General features: G+C 48.9%; 1 protein-coding gene across 4 annotated transcripts in view; it reads right to left on the bottom strand.

Annotated features, from left to right (window-relative positions):
* Window positions 1–25,182, bottom strand: part of VCF1 (VCP nuclear cofactor family member 1) — a 71,808-nt gene that overhangs the window by 16,101 nt on the left and 30,525 nt on the right. Inside the window, exon 2 of one of the 4 annotated variants that reach the window (XM_078654268.1) lies at window positions 24,706–24,805. In XM_078654268.1, the coding sequence (XP_078510394.1) occupies window positions 24,706–24,805 (100 nt within the window). The remainder of the gene's footprint in view (window positions 1–24,705; window positions 24,806–25,182) is intronic. The other 3 variants (XM_078654271.1, XM_078654270.1, XM_078654269.1) reach the window with 3 other exon arrangements.

The raw sequence follows: 25,182 nt of genomic DNA, 5'->3' as shown, positions 1-25,182 counted from the left end.
GTTGACATCCATGATTATCTCTTGTTTCCCCATCCTCTATGGGGTGTGACCGCGTAAGGAGCACCAAATTGCTTCACCTCCATTTATCACCTTCTTGGAGGTCGCCACCATCTGAGACTACTCTCCAGCATTCAGATACCTTTGTCCCGCTCATTAAACTATGCTGAGTAAGGGACATAAATAAGGACCACACAGGAATAAGAGGCTGGGGGTCCCCTCACTTCCTCCTCACCTCCACTTTGACCCACCCCATTTTATATGAAACAAGCCTCGCATCCGTCGTGTTAGAAGGGGCGATCTCAGGGGGGTACAGAGGACGTTCTCCGGACCACCCCGGGACCCACCTCTCCCAGGAGCGCTGCCGAGCACAGGCGTAAGACCCTCACAGAAGGGGACTTCTCATTTGAGATCGTACGCGCAGGGATGCCACTGCGTTATAAATGGACACCACACAGTTGGGTACTGAACAACAAGTTCTTTATCAAGCAGTAGTTATTACGTTCTTGCAGGGTAAAAAGGTCGTATATTTACATTCAGTTCAAGGGTTCGTATGTTCTTGGTCGCAGGGGGGGTGAAAAGCGGGACAGTCACAGTACGGGAGCCAGTACCAGCGTATCCGGCGCACAGCTCTCAATCCTCGAGCCGGGGGATACTCTGCTGTAGATGTTGATGGTACTGGGCGTTCTACTCACCCTCCTCGAGCCACGTTGTTTTAGTAGTGCCATCGGTCCAGCCGGACCAGAGTACCCTCGAGCCACGACCAGGTCAGCAGGGCTCGAGCAGTAATGAGCGGAGTGTCATTTAGTTCTTGGGGAGCCACGACCTCGTCAGCAGGGCTCCAGCAAAGATGATTCAGGGAGCCGCGACCTCGTCAGCAGGGCTCAAGCAAAGATGGTTAAAGGAGCCACGACCTCGTCAGCAGGGCTCAGGCAAAGATGGTTACAGGGAGCCGCGACCTCGTCAGCAGGGCTCAAGCAAAGATCGTTACAGGGAGCCGCAACCTCGTCAGCAGGGCTCAAGCAAAGATGGTTACAGGGAGCCGCGACCTCGTCAGCAGGGCTCAGCAAAGATTATAAAGTTCGGGTAGCATTCTTCTTCGAGTTGGTTGAGCCGCGACCAGGTCAGAAGGGCTCTCTTCGTCCAGGATTCAACTGGCCGTTAGTTCCAGAGCGGGCCTTGTTATAGTTCTTTTTCCCTTTGAAGTCCGGGCCCTCGCAGGCGGGTATCTCATGCCTCGGAGCTGATTGTCGGGGTTTCCTGCCGGTTGGCCCTTTGATCCCTTGAAGATGAGTCCGGGGGTTTCCAGACACCCAGCAGGGCCTGGAGCCAGCTCTTGGGGAGGCCAGAGGTGCCATCGAAACCAGTCCTCAAGGGAAGGCCAGAGGTGTGATGGAAACCAGTCTCCAGGGGGAGGCCGGAGGTGTGATCGAAACTACTCTGCCCTATCTCCCTCAGAGGAAGCCCTCTACCCCCCCAGCCGGGCATTGGCGCGTCTGGAGCCTAGGTTTCACTGGGGCCTGGGTCATGCAGGGGCCTATGGAGTCAGGGATCTGTAGGGAAGGGTGATGGCTACCGGGAGCCCTCTGGGGTGCTGCGGGTTTGGGGCGTCCGGTACCGGGAGGATAGATGGCAGGATGCGGGGGAGGTCGTCCGTTTGGTAGGGTTATGTAGGGAGCGGGGCGGACAGGGGACGGGACGATGGGGGGTGGTTGCTGCGCAGGGGTAACTGTCGGGGTGCTGAGGGTCAGGGGGAACCACGCCACGAGGCCAGGTCCAACACTCGTCCCCCCCAGCTGAAAGGTGGGGAGAACTACCCATCCCCTTGGGGGTTCTCTTCACTGAATCGGAAAAACCTGGACAGGCCGTCCGCGTTAGCGTGGTCAGTACCAGGGCGGTGTTCTACGGTGAAGTCCATCCCCTGGAGAGAAATGGACCATCGTAGCAGCTTGGGGTTCTCTCCTCTCATCTGCATTAACCACCGGAAGGCCGATGGTCGGTTTGGACCCGGAAGTGAGATCCGAACAGGCAGGGCCTCAGCTTCTTCAGGGCCCAAACCACCGCGAAGGCCTCCCGCTCGATGGTGCTCCACCTTTGCTCTCGGGGTAGTAACCTCCGGCTGATGAATGCCACTGGCTGATCTATGCCCTTCTCGTTTAGCTGGGATAGGACTGCCCCGATGCCATGCTCGGAGGCGTCCGTTTGGACCACAAATTCCCGAGAGTAGTCGGGGGCCTGGAGTCCTGGGGCAGTACACATGGCGGTCTTTAAGGCTTTGTACACCTCCTGGCAGGAGGGGGTCCAGCGCACCTTCTTCGGCTGTTTCTTGGAGGTTAATTCTGTGAGTGGGACCACTATGCTGCCATATCCCTTGATGAATCTCCGGTAGTAACCGGTGAGCCCCAGGAAGGCCCTCACTTCCGTCTGGGTCGGGGGGGATTCCCAGGCCACGATCGCGTCGATCTTGGATTGGAGGGGGGCTACTCGTCCGCTCCCGACCTGGTGCCCTACGTAGACCACCGACCCTTGTCCAATTTGACACTTACTGGCCTTGATGGTAAGGCCTGCTCGCCTCAGTGCCATCAACACCTCCCAGAGGTGCCGCAGGTGTTCGGTCCAGTGGGAGCTGAACACCGCGATATCGTCCAGGTATGCGGCGCTGAATTCCTCCAGCCCGGCCAGTACCTGGTTAACCAGCCTCTGGAAGGTGGCGGGGGCATTTTTCATTCCAAAGGGCATCACTCGGAAGTGATAGTGTCCATCTGGGGTGGAAAAGGCAGATCTCTCCTTTGCCCCCTCCGTGAGTGCAATTTGCCAGTAACTGCAGGTCAGGTCGAAGGTGCTGAGGTAGTGGGCAGATCCCAGGTGGTCAATGAGCTCATCCGCGCGGGGAATAGGGTGTGCGTCGGCTCGGGTGACGGCATCGAGCCCGCGCTAGTCTACACAGAACCTCATCTCGGGGACGGTGCCGGGAGAGGCCGCCTTCGGAACCAGAACCACGGGGCTGGCCCATGGACTGTCAGAGGACTCGACCACATCCCAGGGATAACATTTTTGAGACTTCTGCCTTAATGCAGGCCCGGACTCTGTCAGGGACGCGGTAGGCTCTGTGCCTTACCAGATGGCTGTCCCCAGTGTCCACATCGTGGACGCACCAATCGGTGACGCTGGGGACGAGGGAGAAAAAGTCGGAGAATTGACTCAATAACTGGCGACAGCCCTCGCGTTGTTCGTGGGTGAGGGAGGAGGAGAGACTATATCCTTCTACGGAGCCATCTTTTTCCTTAGCACACAGGAGATCGGGTAGAGGCTCCGTGTCCTCTCCCGCTCCATCGTCGGTGGCTAGGAGTAAACTCAACTCAGACCGCACAAAGTGGGGCTTGAGGCGGTTCACGTGGAGGACCCTCAAAGGGTTCCTTGGGGATTGCACATCTACTAGGTAGGTGACTTGGCTTCTGCGCTCCACCACTTTGAAGGGCCCGGTCCATTTGTCCTGAAGGGCGCAAGGTTCCACCAGGGCCATCACCCACATCTGCTGGCCCGGTTGAAACTCGACCAGAGTGGCATTCTGGTAATACCAACGTTTCATTTCCTCTTGGCTCGCCTCTAGGTTCGCCTCCGCGAGTTCCCTGAATTTTCAAGTCTGATATACGGAGGGTCAGGATGTATCGAAACACATCGGGGGAAAGGTCCCGGGGCGCCGCCTCCCATCCCTCCTTGACCAGGCTGAGGGGTCCCCGGACGGGGTGTCCGTAGAGCAGCTCGAAAGGGCTGAACCCCAAGGACTTCTGGGGGACTTCCCGGTAGGCGAACAGGAGGCAGGGTAGGAGGATGACCCACTTGCGCCTCAGGGGCTCTTCGGGGCCCATGATCATTCCCTTGAGGGTCCGGTTGAATTGCTCAACCAGGCCATTACCTTGGGGGTGGTACAGGGTAGTGAATTTGTACGTCACCCCACAATGTTGCCACAAGGACTTCATATATTTCGAGATGAAGTTCGCTCCTCGGTCGCTCACGACCTCTCGCGGGAATCCCACCCGGGAGAATATCCCCAACAGGGCCCGCCCCACTACGGGGGCAGTCACCGTTCGGAAGGGAATGTCCTCGGAGTACCTGGTGGCATGGTCCACCAGGACGAGGATGAATCGATGGCCAAGGGCGGTCCGGGGATCCAGGGGTCCCACAATGTTGATTCCCACTCGTTCAAAGGGGGTACTGACTAGGGGGAAGGGTTGGAGGGGATCCTTGCGCTTCCCCCGCTCTTTCCGCTGGCCTGGCACGTGGGGCAGGACTTGCAGTGGTGTTCTACGTCTGCGCGCATTCGGGGCCAATAGAAATGGGTGACCAGTCGGTGATAGGTCTTATCCTGTCCCAGGTGTCCCGCCAGGGGTACGTCATGGGCCAGGCTCAGGAGGAAGTCTCGGAATCGTAGGGGTACCACCAGCACCCGGGCTGACCCTAGTTCCGCAGACTTTTACTCGCTGTACAAAAGGCCATTCTCCCAGTAGACCCAATGGGATCCGGACTGGTCACCAGCGGCCTGGGCAGTGGCCTGCTGCCGTGGGCCGACGAGGGAGGGGCAGGTGGCTTGCTCCTGGCAGAACGCCTCCCGGGAAGGCCCATCCTCGTGGCGCCACTGGGCCAACTCGGGTAGATCACCTAATTCGGGGATTTGGTCGGCGGTCGGGCCTAGAGGGCCTGAGTCAAGGTCGATTTCTTCTCCTGTGGGGAGACCGGGGGGTTATGGTAACTCACCCCGTCCCCGTCGTCTGAGGTCTGGTCTATGTTCTCTGGCCCCACCCCCCCGGGGGTGGGTAGTCTGGCGGTCATGGATCGAGTGGTGGCACATACCCATTCGGGTAGGCCCAGCATCTTTAGGTGAGCCTTTCGCTCTACCTGTGCCCACAGGGAGCTCTCCAGATCGTTGCCCAGTAGACAAAAAAACACCGGCATGGTGAGTCGGACGGCTACCCACAGGGTAACGGAGACTCGCCCCCACTCAAAGGGAATTTGAGCCATCTTGTAGATGCTCTCCGAATTGTCTGCCGAAATAACAGGGCAAAAGAGGTGCGGTATGATTTGCTCTTCGGTGATCAGGTGACAGCGAACAACCGTAACACTCGCTCCGGTGTCGCGAAGGGCCCTTATGTGGCGTCCATTGACCGTCACCCACTGTCGGTATTTCTTAGTGTTGGCCGGCAGGGGGGCTCCAGGGATCATTTCCTTATCTCCTAGTGAGACCAGGGACATGGCTGCTGGCTCCCACTCCTCTGTATCATCAACCTCCTCTCCTAGGGCAACAGTGGCTATCTGGCGGGCCCGCAGTGGCGGGTCTTTTGTTCATGGGACACTGGCGTAGTGGCCTGGCTGTTGGCATTTGTAACACGCTATACTGGATCTTGGCCCTGGTCTACCGGGGGGGGGGGGGGGGGGGGGGGGGGGGGGGGGCTGCGCTGGACATGGATGGAGATGGAACATTTTGGGGCTGTGTCCTTGGGGGGGTTACTCGGGGGTCCTGACTGGAACTCCCGCTGTCTACCTTGGCCTCCTCCCCCTCTCTGACGGGGAGGTCCCTGACCATTTCGGGCATAGTCCCCCATAGGGCCCTTGGGGACCCGGGTGTTCACCCCGCGATCTGCTTCGACGGCGAGCTTTCGAGGGTCTGTCAGCTTGCTGTCAAAGAGATGCTGGCGTAGTTCTACAAAACAGTTTGTGGACAAGTGCTCCCAGGCTATCAAGTCGAACAACTCTTCAAATGTGGTGACCTTGCTGTCCTTGATCCCCCCTTCCAAGGCCCGGCTGTATTAGTTGACATACTCCACCCACGTGGTGCCAGGGATCTTTTTACAGTCTCGGAATCGCTGCCTGTACATCTCGGGGGTGAGCCCATATCTGGCTAGCAGGGCCTCCTTCATGTGGCTGTACGAGTTCAGTACAGCGAAGGGCAGGTCCAGCAGGGTGTCTTTCCCCTCGCTTAGGAACCGTCCCTACAACCCAGCCCCCCAATCCTTTTGTGGGACTCAGTGGGAGGTCATAGCTACTTCATAGGCTTTAAACCATTGCTGAATGTCATCGTTTTTTATAGTATTCTCTCACCACATCCTTGGGGAGGTGTACTTAAGCCTCCACAGGGGGAGGGGTCCCTCGCTCCTCGCCTTGAGCTCGATCTCTTTCAGGCTGCGTTTGTGTTCCAATTGAAGTTTCTTTCCTTCATGTTCTCTCTGTAGTTTCTTCTCCTCCAGTTCTCCTTGCAGTCGCAATTGTTCCACAGCCAATTTCTTTTCGACTAATTTGAGCTATCCTTCGATTTTGAGCTTAGCTAGCTCCAGCTCGTGGATCCTACTTCTCGCTCGGTCCGTCAGCTCCTCTGGGGACAGGCCCCCCTCGGATGCGCTCCGCCGTGCGGGGGGGGGGGGTCGGTTCTCTCTCCCTCTCTGACGTTGGGTTTGTTCTGCTGCCCCTCCTCCATGCTGTTCCCTTCTGTTTGGGGGAGGCAGGCCCCGGACTCCACCCAGGCATTCAGGGCTTCTTGGAAATCCTCAAACCAGTGGTAGCGATTTTAAAGTCTTTACAGAACTGCTTGAGTTCCCTATGAGTGTACTCTTCCAAACGGTCCTCTTGGAATTTTGGATTTGCGTTGGTTCCAGTGGGACTCATGGTGGTTCTTCCTTCTGGCTGTTTTGGGTCTTTGTTGGGTAGTGTGTACGCTGTTCACTGTACGATCTCTAAATGTCGGCTCGGATCCCACCGCTGCCACCAATGTTAGAAGGGGCGATCTCAGGGGGGTACAGAGGACGTTCTCCGGACCACACCGGGACTCACTTCTCCCAGGAGCGCTGCCGAGCTCAGGCGTAAGACCCTCACAGGAGGGGACTTCCCATTTGAGATCGCACGCGCAGGGATGCCACTGCGTTATAAATGGACACCACACAGTTGGGTACTGAACAACAAGTTCTTTATCAAGCAGTAGTTATTACGTTCTTGCAGGTTAAAAAGGTCATATATTTACATTCAGTTCAAGGGTTCGTAAGTTCTTGGTCGCAGGGGGGGTGAAAAGCGGGACAGTCATAGTACGGGGGCCAGTACCAGCGTATCCGGAGCACAGCTCTCAATCCTCGAGCCGGGGGATACGGGTCTGCTGTAGATGTCGATGGTACTGGGTGTTCCACTCACCCTCCTCGAGCCACGTTGTTTAAGTAGTGCCGTCGGTCCAGCCGCACCAGAGTACCCTCGAGCCGCGACCAGATCAGCAGGGCTCGAGCAGTAATGAGCGGAGTGTCCTTTAGTTCTTGGGGAGCCGCGACCTCGTCAGCAAGGCTCAAGCAAAGATGGTTCAAGCAGCTGCAACCTCGTCAGCAGGGCTGAAGCAAAGATGGTTACAGAGAGCCGCGAACTCATCAGCAGGGCTCAAGCAAAGATGGTTACAGGGAGCCGCGACCTCGTCAGCAGGGCTCAGCAAAGATGGTTACAGGGAGCCGCAACCTCGTCAGCAGGGCTCAAGCAAAGATGGTTCAAGGAGCCGCGACCTTGTCAGCAGGGCTCAGGCAAAGATAGTTCAAGGAGCCGCGACCTCGTCAGCAGGGCTCAGGCAAAGATGGTTCAAAGAGCCGCGACCTCGTCAGCAGGGCTGAAGCAAAGATGGTTACAGGGAGCCGCAACCTCGTCAGCAGGGCTCAAGCAAAGATGGTTACAGGGAGCCGCGACCTCGTCAGCAGGGCTCAGCAAAGATGGTTCAGGGAGCTGCGACCTCGTCAGCAGGACTCCAGCAAAGATTACAAAGTTCGGGTAGCGTTCTTCTTCGAGTTGGTTGAGCCGCGACCAGGATTCAACTGCCCGTTAGTTCCAGAGCGGGCCTTGTTATAGTTCTTTTTCCCTTTGAAGTCCGGGCCCTCGCAGGCGGGTATCTCATGCCTCGGGGCTGATTGTCGGGGTTTCCTGCCAGTTGGCCCTTTGATCCCTTGAAGATGAGTCCGGACGTTTCCAGACACCCAGCAGGGCCTGGAGCCAGCTCTCGGGGAGACCGGAGGTGCCATCGAAACCAGTCCTCAAGGGAAGGCCGGAGGTGTGATCGAAACTACTCTACCCTATCTCCCTCAGAGGAAGCCTTCTACCCCCCAGCCGGGCATGGCATGTCTGGAGCCTAGGTTTCACTGGTGCCGGGGTCATGCAGGCGCCCATGGAGTCACGGATCTGTAGGGAAGGGTGATGGCTACCGGGGGTGATGCGGGTTCGGGGCGTCCGGTACCAGGAGGATAGCTGGCGGGATTCAGAGGTGGTCGTCCGTTTGGTAGTGTTATGTAGGGAGCGGGGCAGACAGGGGACGGGACGACTGGGGGTGGTTGCTGCGCAGGGGTAACTGTCGGGGTGCTGAGGGTCGGGGGGAACCACGAGGCCAGGTCCAACACGTCGCCACCACGATATTTTTGTAAACTAGCTCATGAAACTGAGAACCTCTGTAACATAAGGAGTTGGGGCGGACCTTATTCACATACTAATAATGAACCACAGCGACCTGAGTCCCAAGCCAATGCCACATCATCAGAGGACTTTTACTCCCCTACCTTTATCCATCAAACGGCACTTGTGGGCTGCCTAAGTACAAGGCCCGAATGACGACTGATTAATAAGGCCTATTGACACATTCCATACCTAGAGAGCCAGCAATCTATGCGACGAGGGGATAAATCCTGTATATATGACCAATAGAACAAGGGGAATATGCAGTAAGCACAATACATGCAGTACAGAAGCTCTTGAGAACACCTCCGTCTAGGAAAAAAAACAAAACATTTTGATAGTCCTCAAATCATTGACCCCTATCAACTGTGGAATCGACTAGGGCTCCTACCTCTTAATCTTTTGCCATAATGGCCGATGACAAGACCTCTCGTAGCTGCTTTTCACTGAAGTACTCGGGAGGGGGGGTTAATCTAGAACAGCAGTGCGCTACACAGACCCGTCTTGCAAGAAGCATCTCTGAAAACCATCCTCTAAGACATCACAGCAGTAGGGACCAGATTATGTCTATGGACCATACGATGGCAGACCTTGAGACAGAATTAAAGACTATCCGAACAGACCTGGATCCTTTTACAAGAGGCTAGAAGGGATAGAGAACACGTTGTTGAAGACTGAAACCCACCTTGAAAGAAGAGAAAAAATAAACAGAAAAGTGGGACACAGACTTCTGGCAACTAAGACAAAAAGTGACAACTCTAAGATACCAGATTCATGCCAGATTTTTTTGCATATCCCCATTTAGATCAATGTAGTTATCTTAAAAACCTGGGATGGATCCAGCCCTCCAGGACATACTTTTGAGAATCCTGTGCTATGGAATCCAAATGAAGCAGGAAAAAGAAGATCTAAAAAACTGCCTGATTGAACCGCTACCTCCCCTCAAAGGCTTGACCTTGGCACCTCCACTGGAACTGCAGAGAACACATTTTATAAGGTATGAACAAAAGTCCTGTGCACACGTATGAGTACAGTAGGTTTTAGTGTCAAAACCGAATTTTCTAAAACAAAGTTCCTCAAGAAATAATGACGGATGATATCTCCAGTTTCAAGCGAATTTACTTATAAGTTAATCTCGATCAGTACAGAAAGAGAAACAAACCAGCCAATTGTTCGAACATTAAAACTCCTTGCAAATGATGGATCAGATGAGTATTACCAGAACAAGATGTCAATACTGTAATGTTTTAAATCTTCTCTGTATTGGTTACCTTTCCCTCTGCTTCCCTTCCCATACCCCCACCACCCCGAACACGGTTTATGGAGGAGCAATGTTGGCTGGTTTTCTCATGAAGTAGCATCTGGCATGAGTATTGGCAGATGGCTCAAGAGACTGATACTTACCATATGTGATATAGGGGTGAAAATTGAAAAACTGACTGTGACAAATGCATTTCCTTGTGTAAGAGCATGTTTTCTCTGCAGTCAATAATACAGAGTTTAAAAAAATGTAGCATCTGGTGATTTCTGTATTATTTCATACAATAGAGGTATAAGGGGGAAGGGTAGAACCTCGCCTTCACACCTTTTTCCCCTTCCCACTGCGCCACTGGCTATTTGCACAAGTCAGTACTTACCATCTGGGAATTAGGAGACAACTTAAAAAAGACTCGCAGTTGAAAGTCAAAAGATAGGACATATACTCATATACCTTTCACCACAAAGATTTAGATCAAAACAAACAGCACAAGTGAATCCATATCCATATCCACCCCCCCTCTACTGAACTCTCACCAACATAGAGGCATCTGAACCACCTACCTGCCACTTGAGACAACTTCACCTTTTCCTCCCTCCTTCGACATAACCTTTATCTACAAGTCTACTGCGTGTCCTTTTGGCCAGACAGCAGTAAAACACACAAGATGATGGACGTAATGTTGCACAATGGCAAAACATTCACCCCCAGTCACAGATCTGGGTTTAATCCATCGTAATTTTGCTCACCAAGCCACCCCAGTTCAGACATGGCCATCTGCAAATCAGTCTTGACCCTGTGCCTCATGGGAAAAGTCCAGCCCGAACTGCCAAGCCATGCCTTCCCTGGACCGGAATCAAGCATCTTAGGACCGGTTTCTGGCTATCAGCCGGCTTCAGCCAGGATAGCTTGACTCCAGTGGCTTAGTGAGCACGGGACCCAGGTCTGGGCATACCCTTCCCACATAGGGTGAACAGCAAAACACACAAGATGATGGACGGAATGTTGCACAATGGCAAAACATTCACCCCCAGTCACAGATGTGGGTTTAATCCACCGTTATTTTTCTCACCAAGCCACCCCAGTTCAGACATGGCCATGGCAAATGCCGAGGCAAGGCCATTGGCTGCCATGTCGGCTACATTGCAGGACAGCTAATCTATTTCAAGGCCCACTCTGGCCTCTCCAGTAGGAAATAGGGTTCTCTGCAATTAAGAGGAATTACTTTTTAAAACCTATATATCGATTTCTTCATGTTCACATTGAAAGCAGTGCAGAGGATCTGCTTGATGAGCATTATGTCACATGCTTGTCCTGAGCTTCGGTCAAACCCTCCCACTCATTGGGGGCAGCGATTACATTCAAGATAAGAGGATGCACAAAAATCTTAATAGCTCATTTTTAGATGGCTGGAATTTGGAAGAACAGTCTCTAGAACGAACTAGAAGACCGCATTATTTTTAAACCTAGAACTGGTTCCAGACTGGTTTATCAGTTCCTATAATATGGCTTATCAGGGCATTCCTTGGCTAGAAAATATTTTTTTTAAACTTTCCCATAAATGCTCAGAATAAAGTGACAATGTATTACTATTTTCAATGTGGACAAAGACCTTTTTTCCCCATAGGGCTTAATTTCCTTCATGCAATCCTGTAACGGGTAAGCTTGTGCACTGGAACACTAAAAGGGATAGGACTGACCGAGTTGGAGTGGCCCGATAATGAACTACCACAGGAGGCTGTGAAGTCGCAGGAATGGAGCTCAACAGGTTAGTTCATACAAGTCTCCAAATCTGAATGAACAGATTACAAGTGTGAAAACTAATTAACAGGGACGGGCCTATAACACTATGTTCAAGTGGAACAAGTAAAAAGACTATGTTTGGGTCTATTAATGTGCCGACAGTGCGTGCAGGGAGGGGGGGGCCCTCGGCAATCACCTGTCTGGAGGATGGGAAGTTTGGCATACAGGCTACAGTCCTCTCTCCTGGGTGACACTGCACACCGAGAATTAATTCTGCTCTACTAGAACAGAAGTCTGTTCTCAAATATATTTTTACTTTCAGCTTTGCAGGAGAAGTTCAACTGTAACGCTGAGGTTCATGTTGCCAGAAGAGACAAAGACTGTGGTGTCCACACTCAGAGGACAGCAAGAAGATCCTGGGCCACTCGGTCTAGGGCAAGGGTCTCCAACATTTTCTGTATTAAGATCTACTTCTCTACAATGCATATCGTCGAGAGCTGCTAATATTAGTGTTGCAATGCCGACCACATCAGACAAAATGAAATTAGTGGCCACCACAGGCAAGCTTACAAGCAGTGATCACCTCAGTGCCTCGGGCACCGTAGCCAAGAATATAATCAATCAGAGTACTTGTAAAGCGCGCTACTTACCCGTGAGGGTCTCAAGGCGCTGAGGGAAGGGGGTGCCGCTACTGCTCGAAGAGCCAGGTCTTGAGGAGTCTTCTGAAGGCGAGTAGGTCTTGGGTCTGTCGTAGGTGGGTAGGGAGGGTGTTCCAGGTCTTGGCGGCGAGGTAGGAGAAGGATCTGCCGCCGGAGGTTGTTCGTTGGATGCGGGGGACAGCAGCGAGGGCGAGGCTGGAGCTGACGGGTAGTAGTGTAGAAGCTGAGTCTGCTGTTCAGGTAGGCTGGTCCGGCGTTGTGTAGTGCTTTGTTTCCGTGGGTGAGGAGCTTGAAGGTGACCCTCTTGTCGACGGGGAGCCAGTGTAGGACTCTCAGGTGGGGATGATGTGGCTGCGGCGGGGGACGTTAACGATCAGTCGGGCGGAGGCGTTTTGGATGCACTTTTTCGTCTGGAATACACACTCACAATTGTAGTATTCACCAAGCAAAAGCTGCTAATTTAGTAGCTGGGCCTGCACTTAGGAAAGTTTCTTAAATACAGCTGGAGAGCTACTAGTCGTTCAAGAGATACTCGCTAGAGAACCCTGTTGTAGAGCTTTAGGAAAATTCCCTCTAGGGAATGGACCCACGGATGGATTCAGTGGTGAATCATCCGTATTTGTGAACTCGAACAGTGAAAAATCGTATACTAAAAACTTTAACAGGGATTGTGACAGTCAAGCAATGCTGCTAGCGTTTTTGGGCACACTGGACTTGCATTGTTTAATGATTTTACTTTTTTTTTTTTAACACTATGCAGGCACTAAAAGTTTGTTCTTAATCACATATAATCTGGTCAAAATAATTTGCACCAAGTTCATCCATGGTTTTAAGCCTTCAGCATATAATGAATGCCAACAGCACATGTACACAAATAGTGTTGCCATACTGATTGTTAAATATGCATATTATACAGACGCAAGAAATGCGTTACTTACCTGTAACTGCAGTTATCCAGTATTGGTATCTTTCATAGATTCACATGCCTGAATCATTCCCCGTCGTCGGGGTGGGAGTCCCCGGTACATAAAAAGAGTATTGTCATAAAGACATATATATAGTAATAGGCCGGAGGCCTCTCATTAGTAACATATCCATGTCCTTTTGTAAAAAGGACCAAACTTTGGCCAAGAGCCAATCAGATATCACCACCCTCTAGAACCTTCCTGGAAGGAGCCCTAGTCCCTCAGATTTTCATAAGCACAGTGCTAAGTAGTACCTACTGAGAGAACCAAGGTGCGCCCTTCCAGGGGAGGTGGGTGGGTTGCATGTGAATCTATGAAAGATACCAATACTGGAGAACTGCAGTTACAGGTAAGTAACGCATTTCTTATCCAGTATTCGGGGTATCTTTCATAGATTCACATGCCTGAATCAGAGTAGCAAGCAATCACCAGCACATTTCGTATGGTACAACATGTAAAATCACTCGATATTAGAATACCAATTGTGAAATATAACAAGTACCAAAATACCACATAAAAGATAAATGTGCGAGTAGACAGTAGGAAGGTGGGATGAAAGAGAGAAGGCTCACCTCTAGTGAAATAGATGACGAGCACAGCTTGTCCTACTGCTGCATCTTTCATAAGTTCAGAATCCAAGCAGTAGTGCCTGGTGAACGTATGTGGTGTCTTCCATGTCGCCGCTCTGCATATGTCGATAATGGGCACTCCTGCAAAGAGCGCCGATGAAGTGGAGACAGCTCTGGTTGAATGAGCCCGAACTTTAGAATGCAGAGGATGACCTGCCTGTTGATGGCAGAAAGTAATGGCTGCAGAGATCCAACGAGAAATGCTCTGCTTAGTTAATGGAAGACCCTTTCTGGGCCTGCTGAAGGCAACAAAAAGCCGGTTGGATTTCTGAAACTGTTCTGTTCGGTGGATGTAGAACTTCAAATAACGTTTGAGGTCTAAAGAGTGGAGAGACCTCTCTGCTGCGGAAAGTGGATTTGGGAAGAAAGTCCTCAAGACTATAGGTTCATTCAGGTGAAAATTAGACGGAACCTTCGGGATGAATTTAGGGTTGGTCCGTAGAATAATTCAGTCCTGTTTGAACTGCAGGAAAGGATCCTGAATAGAGAAGGCTTGTAGCTCATTTACACGCCTTGCTGATGTGCTAGTAAGAGAGCGGTTTTCCAAGACAGGTATTTGATGTCGGCTCTGTGTATTGGCTCAAAGGGATGTTTCATCAGTTGAGCAAGCACAATGTTTAGCTGCCAGGTGGGTGGTAAAGCGCTCACCGGAGGGAATGTCCTGAACAGGCTTTTTAGAAATTGCTTAACCAGTCTATTGGACCAGAGGGAAGTACCAGATGACGAACGCCTGAACCGAGATATGGCCGCCAGGTGGACTTAAATAGAAGCATGGGCCAATCCTGAGTGCGCCAAATGGAGCAGGTAAGGTAAAATTTGTGCAGGTGTTGATGAAAAGGGGTGTATATTGTTTGCTTTACACCATACACAGAACCTTTTCCATTTTAGAGAATACGTCTTGTTGGTACTGTCGGCCCGAGCCCGGACCAAGACTGCCCTGCATTCTTGGGGAATGTCTAGGTTCTGAAACTCTCTGAACTCAGGAGCCAAGCCGACAATCTGAGAGATGCTACATTCGGATGCTGGACTTGCCCCTGGTTCATTGTGAGGAGAGTGGGGCAAGACTTTAATAGAATCGGCAGTTCCAGAGACAGGAGATGAAGCTCTGTGAACCAGTGCTGGGGGTATCAAGATCAGGGTGCAACGCTCTGCCTTCAGTTTCCGGAGGACCCTGGGAATTAGGGGAAATGGAGGAAATGCGTATGAAAAGATGTTGCACCATGCGATCGAAAATGCATGCCCTAGCGATCCCTTCTGGGGATGCCAGCTTGCATAATGTTGGCATTTTGCGTTGTGCTGTGTCGCAAACAGATCCAGGTGAGGCCTACCCCATCGGGCGAATACAGAGCTGAGAAGTTGTTGATCCAGCTCCCACTCGTGGCACACCGAGCGTCGTCTGCTCAGAGTCCGCCAGGACATTGTCCGTCCCTGGGACGTACTCTGCCCTAAGGGAAATGTGGTGTTTAAGTAGCCATTGCCAAATCCGTTGAGATTCTTGAGACAACGTCAGAGAGCGAGTTCCCCCTTGTTTGTTTAGATAGTGCATTGTGGTGGTGTTGTCTGTTCTCACAAGCACTGGGGAATCTTTGATCCTGGGCAGGAACGCTCTTAATGCCAGGTAGACTGCCCTTAACTCGAGGAGGTTTATGTGCAGTTGCTTCTCTGCAAGGGACCACTGCCGGTTGATTTGAAGGTCCTGAAGGAACGCACCCCATCCTTCCAAAGACACATCTGTAGTGATCACATGTGGCGAAACTGGAAGTATGAACGAAAGATCCTGCCTCAGATTCTGTGGGTGAAGCCACCAGTTCAGAGCATGGACAATGGTAGGAGTTATCCGGATTACGTGGTCGAAAGATCCACTGGATTGAATCCACTAAGCGGATAGCGCCTCCTAAAGTGGACTCATGCGAAGGCGGCAGTGTGGAACCAACAGGATGTTTGGAGGACATCATCCCTAACAAGGATTTGTACAGGCACACCGTGATGGACTTTTTGGATTGAATCCGGGCGGCCAAGGTCCTTAATTTCAATTGACGTTCCTGTGAAGGGAAAGCCTTTCTCTGAGTAGTATCTAGGACAGCTCCTAGGAAAGTGAGACACTGGGACGGCTGAAGGATGGATTTCTCTTCGTTGAGCGTAAGTCCCAGATTGTTGAAGAGCTGAAGACAGGCGTTGGAGGACTTGGTCACGCCTGCGAAAGTAGGTGCCTTGACGAGCCAGTCGTCTAAGTACGGGAAGACCTGGTGGTGATGTTGGCGGAGGTATGCTGTTACTGGAGAGAGACAATGCGTGGCGAGAGAAAAATGCGTGGCGCCGACTTCAGGCCGAAAGGCAATACCCGAAACTGGTAGTGCTTGCCCGCCACCTCGAACCTGAGCAATTGCTTGTGGTTCCTGTGGATTGGTATATGAAAGTACGCGTCTTGAAGGTCTAAAGACACCATGAAGTCGTTCGCATTGAGGAGTTGCAGCACCTCCTGGATGGACACCATACGAAATGACTGTTTTTTGAGGTATTAGTTGAGGACTCTTAAGTCCAATATAGGTCTCCATTTTTTCTCCTTCTTTCGAATTAGGAATAATCGGGAGTAGAATCCCTTGCCCTTCTGATTCCGGGGGACTCTTTCTATCGCTCATTTTTTTAGCATGAGGGAGAGTTCCAATTGCAGCAGATGCAGAATTGGTATTGGCGGCTTTTGAGGAGGAGTTTCCACGAACTCCAGAGAGTGTCCGAATTGAACAAGTTGGAGGACCCACCGATCCGTTGTAATTTGTTGCCAATTGCGAAGGAAGGATGAAATTCTCCCGCCAACTTTGCAAGGTGGATAGGGAATGGAGACCTGTGGCTGAGAGAAGTCATTGCCTTCTGGCTGTGTCCTTCTTCCCTCCTCGTCTGGAAAGGAAGACTTGTTGTAGGACGACTGGTTTTGCTGCTGTCTTTGTTGGTACTGGGGTTTGTACTGCTGATTTGAGCTGTACTTGGATTTGTACCCCTGATAGGCACCTCTCGAGGACTGACCTCTTCCTCTGGAGCCCCGAAAGGAAGGATTTTTGTATTGGAGAGTACCTAGAGCCTATGCGGTATCAGTATTTTTTGATACCCTGGAGCATCTCATCGATGTGCTGCCCAAAAAGAAGTTGACTGTCATACGGCATGTCCAATACCTTGGTCTGAACTTCAGGCCGGAAAGATGTTGCTTTAGGCCAACCTTGGCGCCTCAGGACTACAGCTCCTGCCAGCTGACGGGATCCCCGTGGATGCGATATCCATCGCCACATCAATCATCTCCGAAGCGGAACGCTCGCCTTCAAGGAGAATCTTTTTCGCCTCTTCTTTCTGCTCTTCTGGAAGAAATCCAAATATGGAGCGATATCTGCCCACATTTGATGGTTGTAGCGTCCTAACAGTGCCAAAAAGTTTGCTGCACGCACTGTTAGAGCTGACAAGGACGAAAACCTCTTCCCTATGTTGTCTAGTTTTCGACCTTCCTTATCTGGCGGCGCAGCCAACGCAGCCGATGGATTTTTTGACCTGCGCTGCGCTGCCTGGGTAATGACGGAGTCCGGCTTTCGATGGCCAGTAAGGCAAGCTGGAGCTGTGCCAGGAGCTTTATATTTTTTGTCCAGTCTAGGCAGCACTGGAGCTTGAAACATTGAGAGAACATATTTGAACCAGGTGTTGTTGAATGGTTGCACAGATTGATGCTGTGGTGGCGCTGAGTGATGTAGAGATGGCGAACGAGTGATGTTGTGGCGTTCAGTGATTCTGTGGTAGCGCATAGTGATGTTGTGGTGCCCCTGAGTGATGCTGTGGTGGTGCTGAGTGATGCTGTATGGTATCCTATGTTTTGTTTTGCTATCTTATGTTTTGTTTTGTTATGCTATGCTATGTTTTGCTATCCTATGCTTTGATTTGTTATGCTATGTTTTGTTATGCTATGCTATGTTTTGTTATGCTATGCTATGCTTTGTTATGCTATGCTGTTTTGTTGGGTTTTATTATACTATGCTTTTTTTTGTTATGCTATGTTTTGTTATGCTATGCTATGTTTTGTTGTGTTTTGCTATGCTATTATATGTTTTGTTTTGCTATGCTATGTTTTGTTGTGTTTTGTTAAGCTATGCTGTTATGTTATGCTATGTGTTGTGTTTTGTTATGCTGTTTGTTACGTTATGCTATGTTTTGTTATGCTATGCTATGTTTTGTTTTGCTATCCTATGTTTTGTTTTACGCTATGCTATGTTTAGTTATGCTATCCTTTGTTTTGTTATGCTATGCTATGCTTTGTTGTTTTGCTATGCTATGCTTTGTTATACTATGCTATGTTTTGCTATGCTATGAGGTTTGTTGTTTTTTGCTATGCTATGCTATGTTATGCTATGCTATGTTTTGTTATGCTATGCTTTGTTATGCTATGTTGTGTTATGCTATGCTATGCTTTGTTATGCTATGTTTTGTTAAGCTATGCTAAGCTTTGTTTTGTTATGCTATGTTGTGTTGTGTTGTGCTGTTTTGTTGTGTTATGCTATTTTGCTTTGCAATGCTATGTTTTGTTATGCTATGCTTTGTTTTATGTTATGGTATGCTATGTTTTGTTATGTTATGCTATGTTTTGTTATGTTCTGCTATGTTTTTGTGTTTTGTTATGCTTTGCTATGTTTTGTTATGCTTTGTTTTGTTATGCTATGCTATGTTTTGTTTTGCTATCCTATGTTTTTTGTTATGCTATGTTTTGTTATGCTATGCTATGTTTTGTTATGCTATGCTGGTGAGGGTGTCTGAGTGTGTGAGTGAGGGGGTGAGGGGGTGTGGGGGGGTAGGGGTGTGAGGATGAGAGAGGGTGAGTGGGTGTGAGGGTGTGTGGTGGTGAGAGGGGGTGAGGGTGAGAGGGGGTGTAGGGGTGAGAGTGGGTGTGAGGGTGAGAGGGGGTGAGGGGTTGTGAGGGTGAGAGGGTGAGAGGGTGTGAGGGTATGAGGGTGTGAGGGAGGGTGAGAGGGGGTGTAAGGGTGAAGGGGTGTGAATGGGCGAGACCTAATAAAGATACAAGAAGTGGGGCAGAGCTATCATTTTAAGTAGCGCCACTCTGTCGGGCATGGACAATGAGAGCACGACTGTAATAATCTGATGGCCGTACCCACATTCCTGTCCAGCAGATCCTGCCTGCCATGGTACATTTTAACCCCCAAGTAAGTGAGGCAATGAGGTTCTCACCTCAGCTCCCCAGTCGAATTTCCGACCGGTGGCGATTCGCCTTCGTGGGGTTCAGGCGGGATTTCTGCCAATTGACCTGCAGTCCCGAGAGAGAGATGAAGCTCTTCAGCAGGGCCCTAGCTCCAGTCAGGTCCATACTCCATAGTCACGTCTAGGCGCCACGTCCTGTCTCGTCTCATCTCATATCTTTGCTTTGTGTGTCACAGAGAACGTTCACATGTTTGCTAAACATTGCAGAGGGGATGTATTTTTGTTCCATTTCTCGCCTTTTATTAAAAAAAAAAGCCTTCAGCTTGAACTCTAGGTTAAACTAGTCCAACACACACACACTATTGCACGCACACACCATTTCACGCGCACACATTGCACGCACTAAATACAGCTTTATATTTCAAAGTTTAAAAGTTGCAAAATCTGCATGACAATGGGGTACAAAATTCCCACGTTTATTATCTTTCTTTTTTGTTGTTATTGCAAAATGCTGCACTGTAATGATTTTAAAAATGCAACAGGATATGCAGTTATTTAATCTAGTAACACAAGACTGTTCATATTTGCGACAAAGGCGGTAGTATTTTAGAGTGCATAAGGTGTTGGACTGTTAAAGTTCTTTGAAGTGACCAATTCAGTCATGTTGAACTGATCCTAGCTGGGCACCATTGTCCACTTGCTCTTGCCACTATATATTTATTATGTTGATTACGTGTTAAATACCCGAGCTACCAACCTCTATACAAGAAATTTTAAGTATAAATAAATATCCCTGTATGTACGTCACTGTTTTATTATTTTGTATACTCTATGTATACTGTCACAGTGAAAGTGAATATGTCGACTTTGTTTTGGGGAGGCGGTAACAATTAAAACACCGGAAGCTTTAAACTCTGTTAACCATGCCTGCATCTTTTATCGGGGATAGCGGGATGGAGTGCGTTATTGAAAGTCGAATTCTTCATAATAAGTATAATATACGAAGACCTGGCCATGATCCCGTTGACCATGAAACATGTTTTCTTGATTATAAAGTATACAATGCATAAAATACAAATACACAGTAGTTTTTCCATTCCTATTTTATGGCCTGAAGCACTTAAGCGTGTACTGTCTACCTCTCTATTGCAAATATCGAGAACAGCCTCTATATCTAAATTCAGACTTGCCATGCTACATCACATACAGGAATGTGTTTGTGTAGTGTTCACATTTTAAAGTGAATCAAGCATTTCCCCTGACAAACCGTGTTATCTACATGAGGTGAACGTTGTGCTCAAAGCTATCGCAGTGATTAAATGCACCTGGAAGTGGAAGCATGGAATTTTTTTGATGAAATTTAAGTAAAGTTATGCTTGCGGTTGGGCATGCTGAAACCAGAAGCGCGCCGGGCATGGAATGCATTTACCACAGTTAATTATTTTCCCCTTTAAAAATTCTTGCAAAGCAATCTTTACATTTACCTATTAATACTTTTTTCTTTGCCTGCGTTTTTCCACTGTGTAGATAAAAGTAAAGTTGTGTGTCGGCAATGCTGAAACCAGAAGCGTGGGGTCATGAGCTGCCGCAATGTTTAAAGTAACTCAGAACTTGTAGAAGATAACATTGCACCCACATTCTAATCTGCTCTGTAGCTAGCACAATGATTGCCGGTAAAGGAAAGCTTTTTGCAGCATTAAATATAAGCGGCGGTCGAAAGTATTAATAATAATGAGACCTTGCAGCTCATACCCTAGGTTGTTTATTCACGATTGGTTAATAAGAAAAATAACAAGTCTTCTTTAAAAACAAGCTGCCTGTGGGAGGGAGGCTGATGATGTGATGACGGGCAGAAATGAGAAGCGGCCGTGAAGCAGGGGGCGGGGCAGCGGAACCCTTTGATGTAGCACACGGCCTGGCGGCCGTGAAAGTGCAAGCAATTAGGGAGGAGGAGAAGTGAGGCCAGCGCGCACTGCGCACGCTGGGGAAGCCTGTGAGAGGGAGGCTGATGGTTTTGATGTGGGGAAATGCACGTGCTTGTGTTCACGTGATTTCACGTGAACTGTTTGAAATCCGCCCGATGGTTTGAGAACTTATTTAGAACACTAAAATTCTCCCCTATCCAATCCTGCGGAATGGGATAGGCTCGACCTAATAAAGGAAGCAATCCTGTTATGTTGCCGTTACCTTGAGTTTGAATCGTAACGCCGTAATATTGTGGAATCCCCCAATGTCTTACGGGGGTGAATCCGCTTGTGCCTGTACAGGGGATGCTGGACCTGGAATCACATAGTCATCCCATTTGTCTTGTATGTCTTGGAGCGCCCCTTCCTCCCGTTGTTGCTCCTCTTCTTCGTCTTCCTCATCAGAGGATGGCAGAGGACGCGAAGGAACCGGATCTGGTTGAAGGACTAGAGGAGGAGGCCGAGGCCTAGGTGGCGGTGTCACAACTGGCGGAGGAGTGGACGGAAACCTTTGCTTGTAGTCCGCAATCAGAAACTGTAGATCTGTCACTATGAAGGCTGGGAGACACATCATAGGCTGTAGAGGAGGCGGAGGACGTTGGACTTCCTCCTGGTACTCCACATCATCCTGTTCTTGTTCCTCATAATCTGAACTTTCATGTAGTCTTACGTGTAGTTCAGAGGGGCTGGTCGCTTGTCGGAACATAGAGCCCTCATCAGAGTCCTCAGTATCCAGAAGATGAACAGGTGGGAATGGCTGGACCCTGCTCGGAGAGGTCAATTCCGGCGTGAGAGTACGTGTGGTCATCTTGAAGTGCGTATAAGTACACTTCAAGGGAGGAGACTCTACCGTCGTCGAGCCAGTTGACTGAGTGGTCGTCGACGGAGGAACGTCGACATTCAAACCATATTCCGTCGTCGACGGTGTCTTCTTCGATGACGACGTCGTCGACGATGGTTGCTTCGTTGACGGCTTCGTCGACACTGGTGTCGACGACGATGATCTCATCGACGATGAACTTGTCGTCATCGATGGAGCCTTTACAGTCGATGACGATTTCGTCGACGATGAGGAGGCTTTCGTCGACGTCGATGGTGCTTTTGTCGACGATGACGATTTTTACCTCGTCGCTTGCCGACGGTGGCGTCGTCGATGACTTTTTGATAACAATAAGAGATGGAACAGACCTACCCGTCGACGACGAGGATGTAGTAGTCGTCGGCGATGATGTTAAAGAGGACCCCATCGACGTGGAGATAGTGGCTGTCGACGTTGTCACAGGCAGAGCTGAAGAAGTCACAAAAGGTTTCTTGAAGGCAGGGTCTTGTTGAGAAACCTTCACAGCAATGGCCTTAGAACGAACCTCTGAAGACTTGGGCGTCTTCTTTTGAGGTGGCTGCAAAGATGGTTCTGGGGATGACGTTCTAGGCCTTTTGGGAGAAGAGTGTATACTCCTAATGGAACACTCACTCTCACCTGAAGAGACTGCTTGATCCTTGTCCTTGAGTCTCTGAAGCCATATCAGCAGGCGGCCCTCTCTGTCCTTGAGAGTTGTGGCTGAAAAAGTGCGGCAGACTTTACAATCCTTTGCTGAATGGTCAGGGTAGAGACAGTAAAGGCAGTCCTCCTGCAGGTCATCTACATGAAGCCTCTTCTTGCCACAAGAGGCACAAGATCTAAAGAGCCCCTTTTTGGGGTATCAGCCATGGCTAAACTGAAAATCCCTTACAGAAAGACAATTCTGAGAAAAATATGTGGAAAAAATCCATAAATACAAAGAAGCTGAGCAGAGCTCAGTGGAGACTCCCTTAGCACGACGTGCGGTAGAAAATCTGAGGGACTAGGGCTCCTTCCAGGAAGGTTCTAGAGGGTGGTGATATCCGATTGGCTCTTGGCCAAAGTTTGGTCCTTTTTACAAAAGGACATGGATATGTTACTAATGAGAGGCCTCTGGCCTATTACTACGTATATGTCTTTATGACATTACTCTTTTTATGTACCGGGGACTCCAACCCCGACGACGGGGAATGATTCAGGCATGTGAATCTATGAAAGATACCCCTAATACTGGATAATATATAGCATCAATAGGGAACTTACTTGGGTCGTCACTTGACAAAAGCTGTAGTTTAGCAAACATCAAGCACATGACAAATATAAACAATGCCACCAAACACAAGGCTGTATATTGAATGTGTACACCGATTCCTGGGTATCAAAATAGTGGTGTGTGTTTCTATAGTTGAACACATGGGTGTCTGTCAGTCCTTTTGCTGTCACAAGGAGTCAATCAAAGTGACCAAGAGCTATCTCACATTTCAAATTAAATCTTACAAACCAGTGACTGTCCAAGATACTGTGCCGGATATCTCAAATGAACGAACGTGAAATTACCATAGAGTCCCAGAAAACTGTGCCAACAAGAGTAAACACGAGAGGTACAAGATACTGAACCCAATATGAAATCGATCCGGTTGGGCAGCAAGCTGTAGGAACTAACAGAAACGTGTATTTTAACTCCACATACAGTTTGATAATGCATATCTGAAATTGCCTTTTTAACAATGAGAATAAAATGGTGCCCTTTAAGTAACTGCATAAAACATTTTAAAAATATGTATTTTGTTTATTTACCGTCTTGCTGCAATGTTAGTCATGGACACCTTATTTTCAATGGGAGGGATTAAAAATAAATCGTAGCACCAACAGTCTTCATTCAAAGATAATTCTCCGCAATCAACCATTAGGAGCCAAACACAATTCATCAACTTCCTGGAGTCTGAGATACAAAGCACTTAGCGTACCGTTTGTGTTACTTTAAACTGCATTTTACATTGTGTTCTTTTTTGTACTTCAGTACACGTACAACAGAAGCCTGATTACAGGCGACAGCTTTCCATTGAGTTGTGTAGTTATGTTAGATTAAAAAGATAAACCATGTTAACTTGCTAGGTTTACGGCAGTCTTGCAATTGCACAATAAGAAAATCTTTTTATTACGTTAAAAAGTAAAAGTAACTGATAATTTTAGTACTATTACACAATGGTTACAGAATCAAAAATAAATTAAGATGTCGGTCTACCCTACAGAAGGCCACCTTCAAGTCTGAATAGTGAAAAAGACTAGTGAGAAGTCAATTTCCAGTTGCTAATCCTTGAACAAAATAACCCACTAGTGCAGGTGCGGATGTCAGTGCTTCTTTGCGCAATGCAATTGGGAAAATTCCCCAGGCGCTAATTAAAATAACCAAGAGTGACTGATAGGTTCTACAACAGGGACTGAAAAGCAGGGGCTGCAACACAAATACACATTAATTTGCAGTCATATGTGCCTATGGGAAAAAGGCCCGGCTCAGCAACCAATTAAAAGACCCATATACATGAAAGAAAGATGGATTTTGACTCCCCAACGAATCAACTGGTTTGGCCTATACCCAAAAGAAAAGTAAAATAAAAGCAATCAATAACTAGCATGAACGACTGGCTCATGGGTCAATAAAAATTAAGCAAGGACAATGGTCCTATCCTCTTTCTTTAACCAAGTTACAAAAGACAAAATTTGAGTACTTTAAGGTCATTTACGAAATCTGGCTTTTGTTTCAGTTGAAGGCTCCGACTATCATTGCTTAAGAGAAAAACAATTAACCAGACTGAAGCGGGCTACGACCACACTAGTGGACAGGCAGCTTTCAGTTCTTCATGGTGGCAGATGTATCCATCAGTTAGGTAAAGGATTCAGGGAAGCTATGCCTTGGACAACAATTGAGAACAGTATATTTTACTCAACAGCGCACCCCTTTTTAAAAAAAACGTACAAAACCAAAAGAGGCCATTTAAACCGAAAATCACCTCTATATTCCATGTGTTTGTAAGCACCTGGCTTCTGCTATTCCTCTTGGGCTGTGGGAGAGAACTTCCTTCATCATTACAGTTCCTTCTTCTTTTCCTGCTAGAAAAAAAAGACAGCACATTAAAAAATTATTAACAATCTAAAAGCGGATACTTCGGATTAAAGTGTTCAATAAATGCAGATCTGCAATGGGAAACAGAAAATCACATCAAGTGAAAATTACACATTACGTGAAATTACTAACTGCTACAATCGGAAGAGGAGGCTTTGATAATGCTTTTGTTGCAATTGGTGTTGCAATATTTAGCAGTGCCAATAACTAAAACTTAATTAATGTGAGACCTATTGCATTGCAAATGCTTGTTTTTGTATGGCGGAGAACTAAAAGCCCAGTGTGTCTGTGGTAGAGTCAATGAGCAGGAGACCATCATAAACTCATTGATTCACCCGAGCCCCGAGATACTCACCACCATTTG

This window comes from Lissotriton helveticus, chromosome 7, assembly GCF_964261635.1.
Source record: "Lissotriton helveticus chromosome 7, aLisHel1.1, whole genome shotgun sequence".
Taxonomy (NCBI): domain Eukaryota; kingdom Metazoa; phylum Chordata; class Amphibia; order Caudata; family Salamandridae; genus Lissotriton; species Lissotriton helveticus.
Note: the sequence above shows the minus strand (reverse complement) of the source record. Positions and strands in the feature narration are given on the sequence as shown.